Below are 8,150 nucleotides of genomic sequence, written 5' to 3'. Positions count from 1 at the left end.
ATGTCTTTTTTCAAGATAAAACTGCACATTTTAGAGTTTCCCGAGTCACAGCTGTGCAGCAATCATGCTGTTTAATCAGCGTCTTGGTATGAAACATCTGTTAGATGGATCCATTATCTCGGCAAAGGAGAAGTGCTCACTGACACCGATTTAAATAGATTTGTGAGCAAAATTTGAGAGAAATAAGCCTTTTGTGTGTGTAGAAAAAGTCTTAAATCTTTAATTTCAACTCGTGAATAATGGGAGTAAAAACAAAAGTTGTTGCATTTATATTTATGTTCAGTATCGGAGGAGTTTATTATTGGTTTGGCTCTGCACGACATTTGTTGACAATAAGAAAAATAGAGAAAATCACCAGCTTTATCCTCCTTATTCTTATGATGTTAATGGAAGTGGTCCCAAATATATTTCCATAACTTTTTCAGACGTGTTTAGAGGATTTGAAACCAGCAGAGAGCTTTTTCCTTGTGCTGACCACCAGTTTAGAAGATAATGTTTTTATTTACAGATCCCTTCTCAAGCTACTCAAGAAGATTTACACAAGTTAAAAACAATCCTAAACTCACTGAAAGCACCAGGCAGCACAGCACATTAATCACACTTTACAAGCAGCTGAACGGGACGAGCAGCAGGTGTTTTAAACAAGCTCGATGAGTCCTGCTAAGCTGTGAGCTACTCAGACTTTATTATTATAAACGTTTAGTTTGAACCTTGTATACAAGACAAGGAGAAACACAGTTTATTTGCATTCTGAAGAATATTTATTCCTGTTAAAATAGATCAAGCTCCATGAAATAAAAATCCCATAAAAAATATCACAGAATCCCACAACACAGAATTAAATCATCACAGTACTGAACAACAGACACGTTTGAATGTCTTACAGTGTTCGTTAAGAGGTTTGACAAATACATGAACACCTGTACTGTTATTTTATATACTGATGAAGTGTTTTTTTATTTTATTTTATTTTTTTTTACTTATGGCGCTTAATGAATCTCAGTCTGAAAAAATACAGACAATCAAAGTCCACAGGACTGTTTCCAAACTTTTAACACACACGCTGTAAAAGTGGCAAACAGTGTGATGTTACGGCTCTGTTATTATACAGCAGAGCAATAGCAGCATCGTTTGTGTCGTCTCTTTGTGTTTTTACACTACTATCACAATTAGACATTTACAGGGTTTTGAAGGCCAACACTGACATTGTTAATCTGAAGCTGCAGATGATGGATATATTTCATTTTAATGTCTCAAGAAAAGATAATACTGTGTATTTTCAGGAGGAAAATGTGATGAAAGCTGCAACTAACGATTATATTTATTCTGTCTTTAATTTCATTCATTAATCAAGTTTAAAAAAATGTCTGAAAACAGTGAGAAATGTCAATCAAATGCCTTCTTTTTTCCTGATCAACAGTCCACAACCCAAATACATTCAGTTTACTATCATAGAAGACTCAAGAAACCAGAAAATATTCACATTTGAGAAGCTGGAATCAGAAAAAAATCACTCAAAATCCCTCAAAGGGGGACGATGACACTCGAAGACATTTGATTGACATTTCTTCATGAATGTTAGCAGCTCGATAAGGCAGAGTGAGGCAGGTTTAACACCACTGAAGCTTGAAGTTTAACACACTGGAATGATCTTTCTGGTCAAGACATCTGGCGTAAAGATAACAACATATGGAGTCGTCATGGAATTGGGAGGAAACCCACACATGAGGTCAAACACCGGCACAATCTTAAATCAAAATATTGTCCCTGTTTATTAACTCAAATACTCTTCACCGACTACAGTGTTTCAGCTCCAAAACATAAACAACCTTACAGTAAGACCGTAAAAGTGCTTTGGATTATTTTTTTTTCTTCCTTTTAACTCATGAAGGTAAAGAGTCGAGACAGATTCGGGGGGTTCCTGTTTGCACAAGCACTCAGTTTATGTTTCTAGTCCCTGCTGCGGGGGTTATGAGGAGGTGGGGCTCCTTCCACGGGAGCGGAGCTGGGAACCGAGAGCAGCTGGCCGGCGTGCATGCGCTCGTTGACGCGCAGCTGGCACCCGTCCTGCAGCATGCGCAGAGCTATCCTGGCGATGTTGCGTGAGTCGTCCAAGCCGGAGTGAGGACGACCTTCATACTTCAGACCAAGCTTCTCCAACATGGTGCTCAGCTTCGTCTGTGTACGAGGGACCTGCAGGACGAACAGAAACCAGCTGCTGTTTAACTGTAATTCCTAAAATAAGCTGCAAGAATATTGGTTCAATTAGGACAATAGAATAATCACTAACAGAAGTTATGTTTGTCACTAGAATGCACATTTCCAGGTCCATATTTTTTATTTTTGGGCTCTACTGGAACATCTTTGCATGATTTACAGCCTCCTTATTTAAAAACCTCCTTATTTATCTTATACAGGCTCTTTAAGCAGCCCCTCAGGTCAGCCTAAGCTTCTCAAACACATCCATATATGTTCAAGCCCAAATCCGACCTGAAATATGAGAGTAAACAGTGCAGCATCGGCATCAAAGATTAGAGAAAGGGCCGCCATTTATGGACATGCAGGACAAGCATACAGAGTGTTCATACCAGGCTGAAACCTGGGCCTGCAGGGAGATATTTTTGAGAACTTTGACCATGTTTAACATCGTCATCTGACATTATAACAGTATATAAATGACTTAAAATCCCTAAAAGCATGTTATGTCCCCTCTTAAAACTCCTCTTAAAACATTTGCAAACAGCCAAGTCTTCTTCTTCTTTGCTTTTTGCTGGTGCTTTGTTACCTCTCTTGGCTTGTTACAGCCACCAAATGTCAAAAAGTGACATTGTTGGCATGAGATACAAAATTGGGGACCACACTTGTGAAAATATTGCTCGATAGCGCTACTAGTGGTCAAAAGCTGCACAAGGCACCTTTAAAGAATAAAGTCAATATTGCTCAAATAATATTGAACTTCTGCATTTAACATTTGTGATTTTTAGCTTGATTAAAAAGATTCTCTATGTGCAGAAGTGGCAAATGTCATTTACATTCGGTAACTTTAAACTATTTAAAAGTGAAACCTTGTAGAAGTTCCCGTATGATTTCCGAATGTTTATCCATTTCTTTGCAAACTGAGGGTATCTGATCCGGCTGACGCGACACTGGATGTTGAGGAACTTGCTCATGTCCCACGCTCTGCAGAAGACACGAAAAGAAAAAGCCGTCGGTTAAAATGTCACCGAGCGGTTTAAGAACAGGACACGAATTCTCTACTTAAGTGAAACATCGTACCCGTCGGTCAGAATGGCGTATTTATACTTCGTCCCGAGCTCCCTCTCCTGGAGCCAAGCTACAACTCGCTGCAGGACGTCTGGGAACGGGTCGGCTTCATCCACCATTTTCTACTCAACAAAACATCACTTTATTAGAACATAGAAAAACTTCTCAACATATTAATATGACACCGATGCTGTGGAAAGCTTAAACCGACCTGCGTTATTCCTGTTAACTTCACACAGAAGTCTGAAAGCTGCGGGTTCAGTTCTGGTTTTACATATTCCTGAAAAGTGTCCACCTGCAAAATAAATGGGAGAAAACATTTATACTCAAAACCCTTTCCTGCAGATTAAAAAGTGGTGAATCCTCCCTTCATCACACACTCTACTCACAATTTCTAAGGTGTGTGTGCTGATGAGAACCATGGGGAACTCAATGATTTCATGAAGGAAGTCTGACGGGTTATCCTCTTCACACGTAGCTTCAAAGTCCACCACGCAGATGTAGTCGTAGTAGGTGTCCGTGGGTCCTCCTTCAGCTGCAGACTGCATCAGCTTCTGCTTCTTATAGTGACTCTTCAACCTCTTCTTCATCACATCCTTCACACCCCTTTACACACAAAGACAGAAGGTGTTTAGGAAACTAAACTAAATCTTTTCCTTGTGGAAGATCATGAAAATATTCCATGTTCTTCACACCAAACAATGAAAAAATAAGAAAGTTTACTGAATCGCTTTTAGTTACCTTGTGTCAAGCTTCAACTCTGCCAACTTGATCCGAAGCTCCTCCTTGGACATGCGGTTGATGTGTCCGTTGGCCACAGCGATCTCTTTGTACACCGGATGACTGAAGTCGCTGTTGGACTGAGACGGGGACACCTGAGGAGCAGGTTCTCCGGCAGGACATATCCTGCTGCAAGGCTTCGCCTGAAGAGGAATAATCCTGGTCAGTATGTGTCACAGAATGATGCGATGCTACAAATTTAGCAAAAGATGATAACAAACCGTGAAACAGACAAGCTGCAGCTCAAATATACTCAACAAGCACTTTATTAGGAACACCTGTGAAATCTAATGCAAACCAATAAACAGCTCTACATAAACTCTACTTTTACTTGAGGTCATAGTGGGTGATGGTGGTAATATGGAAAAGTGTTCCTAATATTTTGTCCACCTCATTAACATACATGAGGGGGGCAAAAATATTTTCACTATAATGCACTCCAGTACACCACCATCACCCACGACAACCTCAATAATAAACATAACGGAGAATTATCACCTTTCTGACAATGTAAACAAAAACTTAAAATGTATAAACTTTGTAAAAGTAGAATTTATGGCAGAGCTGCTGTATTGGATTACATTAACAAAGTGCTTGCTGACTGGACTAAACTCCCAAAATCTGCCAGGTCTGATTAAAAGCCATTGTGTGCATCTTGTTTTTTTTGCTGACGGCTGGTCTCTTAACAAAATCAATACATATTGAATAACCAAAGTAAAATTATTACTGGACATGACGAGATACTCTTCTCATTTTAATGAGATACTTTGCATGATATAACTTGGAACTTTTCTTGTACCATACTTACAACTAACATATTTATCTTGTTACATCCCAAAGTTTCTAGTCATTTCACAAAATTAATGTCTCATTAAAACAAACCTTTCTCATTATAACATAACAGTTGGTTTGCTCTTTAAGGACGAGTTCACAAATAAACATTGAAACATATTTTTCTTGCTGAAATCATTCCTACTGTTCATACTGACAATTAGAAGATCTCTTCATAAAAATCCACAGTTGTCCTTCTGTGCAAAAATGTATTTAAAAGCTTATTTGAAGCTAATATGACGCTTCAGTCGTCCAATTGATATCTTGATTAATCGACTAATGATTGCAGATATCTTTCAACGTTACAGTCTTTTTAATGCCAAAATCTGTAAATATCTACTTGATATGATTAACTCAGACTGTTGAAGCCTCATTTAAGCTTCACATCAACTTTTAAAGGACACACTGTGGATTTTGGTCTCCATTACTTCCATTGAAAGCACATTTGAAGAGGATCTTTTAATAGCCAGTATGAACAGGAGGAATGATTGGCTGTTGTTTTAAGACAAAAGGAGAGTAAGTTAATGTTAAGGGTTGCAGGTCAAAGTGCGTATATTTGTTTTGTTGACTGATTGTTTGATTGCTTAACAAAATCAATAGATACTGACCGACCAAAAGGAAACTTATATAACATAAAGTACTATATAAGTTATTATATTAAACGGCAACGGCAACATTTTAGCTTTTATAGCTGGTTCCTCCTGCCACGTCTTTGTTGATCTACCTGCTGTTTGCTAAGTCAAGCTTTACATATAACATGTTTTTAAACAGACTACTAGTTCACAGTAACTTGTATTATATTACTGGATCTTTACATATAAGTTTATAGATGTTAAACTGCTTTTAAGGTATATCTAATACGAATCAGCAGCGTTTCAGAGCAAAACAAGAGGCTAAGTTAGCTGCCCAAACCAACCTTTTCATCCTCTCTTGTGTTAGACATCTTCACATTGACGTCCTTGCCATGAATGTTCTCCTTGTGCTCATCCATCTAAGGTTCAACAGTTAATCCAGAAACAAAAAAATACTTCTAACATGAATTTAATTAATCAAATTCATGAAAGTAACGTCCATTAGCTAGCACTAGCTAACAGGATAGCAACATTCCCGAGTGACTTCTTGGCGCTTTGCTACTTAAATGCTGCTAATTAAAAATGCTAATTCGTTAAGTTAATGTTAAATAATTGTTTTAAAAATCCGTAATGACACGTCTTATCGATAATGTTGATATTTAAGCGGCACTTCCAGCCTCCGCAACGAGGTTAAATTTACATTAAACTTTTTTAAGGTGGACGGTTATGACGACTTCCTGTTTAGCGCCAAAACAACAGTGACGTCTCACTACCGCCACCACGTGATGTGGATGACGCACTGCCGGCTTTTATTTTCATTGACTCATTGACTTATTAATATAAATTAATAAGATATTTTATTAATTAAACACTGCGAGAGGTCTAAAAATAAGTATTAATTTATTGTTATTATTTTAATTTCTGCGTAATTTAGTTGAGTTCTTTCAGAAAAACAAGACAATATTTTGGTAGGTTAAAATTTGTTTTGTTTATTTATTTATCGGTACTGCTTTTTTGTTTAGGGCTGAAACTAACAATTATTTTCTCAGCTAAATCTATTAATCTTTTAGTCTATAAAATGTCGAAAAAATGTCACATTCACACCTGAGAATGTGAAAAAACCCCAAAATATCCAGTTTATTTTCATATATGACAAACATAATTATAAAACAGTGACATCTGACGGTGAAACGTTTTGCACTCTTGCTGTAAAAATGAAATAATTATTCAATGATCAAAATAGTTGCTGATTAATTTTCTCATGATCGAATAATCAATTTATCGTTTCCGCCCTACTTGTTGTTAGTTATGTTTAATGTATTTTTTTTCTTTGCTCCTGTTCCTTTTTTTCCTCTTTACTTTTTTATTTACATCACAAGATCATATATCATGTTTATTTATTTATTTTAAAATGTTGTTCCACTTATTGTTATGTTAATTGTTCTACCAAATAAATAAAATATATTTGGTGATAATAAATGTAATCTTGATTCTTTTTACTGAAGGGGAAACTGTCAAACTCACATATTTATATTTATTTGACGCATGATTGATATAAGAATAATAACATGAGTTACATGTAGTTCATTAAACCATTAAACAATATATGATGATGCAGATTTTTCCTGGATTTGTTCATCTTTACAGTGCAAACATAAATAAAATAGTTGTGTGTCGTTAATAAGGAATAGAAGAGCTGTAAGCAATACATGAGTTATATGGACAACATCTATAAATAACCTTTTAAAAACACTGAAGTATTTATCAAACATTTGTGGGAGATATTGGACGCAGTTCGGATGCACTGCTGCTTGTTGACAGCTAGGGGGCCGTCTCCTCTCAGTTTTATTCAGTTCCATGCAAACATACAGTTTAGTACATTATACATGTATATGTGCTTTTTAGGTCAATTAACTGGACTCTAGCAGATGTTTGAACCCGACCTGCTCCGACACCAGAGTGAGCCGAGCTTTTCTGAGCACAGCAGCGTGAAGGGCAAAGAGCAGAAGGAGAGTAAAGTAACAAAACACAGTCTGAATAATGAATCTGAAGCCTGCGACTCGGAATAAAAGATTAATGACCCACCAAACAGCTGGAACAGGGACTCACTACTTGCTCTGTCTGCAATATAAATTCCTGACACGCCCGTCAGTGTGAATTAAACACTTCTGGGAATCAGATGGTGATCAATCAAAAGCAGCTGACATTTATTTCAAGATGCATTTGTGACAATAACATCAAGGCTTCCTTCAGGCCTTCATTACAAGTTAATTTAATCAACTGTCAAAGCTCCACTTCTCTCTTGAAATATTGAAAATGTATTTGACAAAATTGGAGCTGCAATCATTAGTCGATTAATCAATTAGTTGCCAACTATTGAACTAATAACCAACTATTTTGATAAAGCAATCAATCATTCTTCCAGCTTCTTAAATGTGAATATTTTCTGGTTTCTTTAGTCCTCTATGACATTAAAAACAAGACATTTGAGGACATTTTTCACCATTTTCTGACATTTTATGGACCAAACAACTTATCATCTAATCAAGAAAATAATAAACGGATTAATTGATAATTAAAATAATCATTAGTTGCAGCCTCAGACAAAATGTTCCTGACAAAATACACCAGAAGCACAAACTCGACTGGAGGTTTAGTGAACTGATCGAGTTGCACTTGATTTAATTCTCAGCAGAGCTTTTC

At 36.8% G+C, this 8,150-nt stretch overlaps 1 protein-coding gene across 1 annotated transcript; it reads right to left on the bottom strand.

Moving 5' to 3' along the window:
• Positions 1-1,748: 1,748 nt before the first annotated feature.
• eri1 (exoribonuclease 1) lies at positions 1,749-6,206 on the bottom strand. Its single transcript, XM_067581544.1, has 7 exons — positions 5,792-6,206; positions 4,006-4,187; positions 3,654-3,870; positions 3,476-3,559; positions 3,277-3,386; positions 3,066-3,180; positions 1,749-2,193 (listed from the first exon to the last, which is right to left on the bottom strand). Exons 1-7 carry the CDS (start codon positions 5,864-5,866, stop codon positions 1,951-1,953), a joined length of 1,026 nt encoding a protein of 341 aa, XP_067437645.1. The 5' UTR covers positions 5,867-6,206; the 3' UTR covers positions 1,749-1,950.
• Between the last annotated feature and the right edge of the window lie 1,944 nt (positions 6,207-8,150).

Source organism: Thunnus thynnus, chromosome 23 (genome assembly GCF_963924715.1).
Source record: "Thunnus thynnus chromosome 23, fThuThy2.1, whole genome shotgun sequence".
Lineage (NCBI taxonomy): Eukaryota > Metazoa > Chordata > Actinopteri > Scombriformes > Scombridae > Thunnus > Thunnus thynnus.
The sequence above is the reverse complement of the archived record's forward strand: the minus strand, read 5'-3'. Positions and strand labels throughout refer to the sequence as shown.

Excerpts from the sequence above, each read along its gene's own strand:
- eri1 (XM_067581544.1), bottom strand. The coding sequence starts at position 5,866 with ATGGATGAGCACAAGGAGAACATTCATGGCAAGGACGTCAATGTGAAG. Across the intron at positions 3,387-3,475 it reads AGTTAACAGGAATAACGCAG|AAAATGGTGGATGAAGCCGA; the intron begins GTCGGTTTAAGC and ends TTTGTTGAGTAG. Across the intron at positions 3,181-3,276 it reads TACGCCATTCTGACCGACGG|AGCGTGGGACATGAGCAAGT; the intron begins GTACGATGTTTC and ends TGTCTTCTGCAG.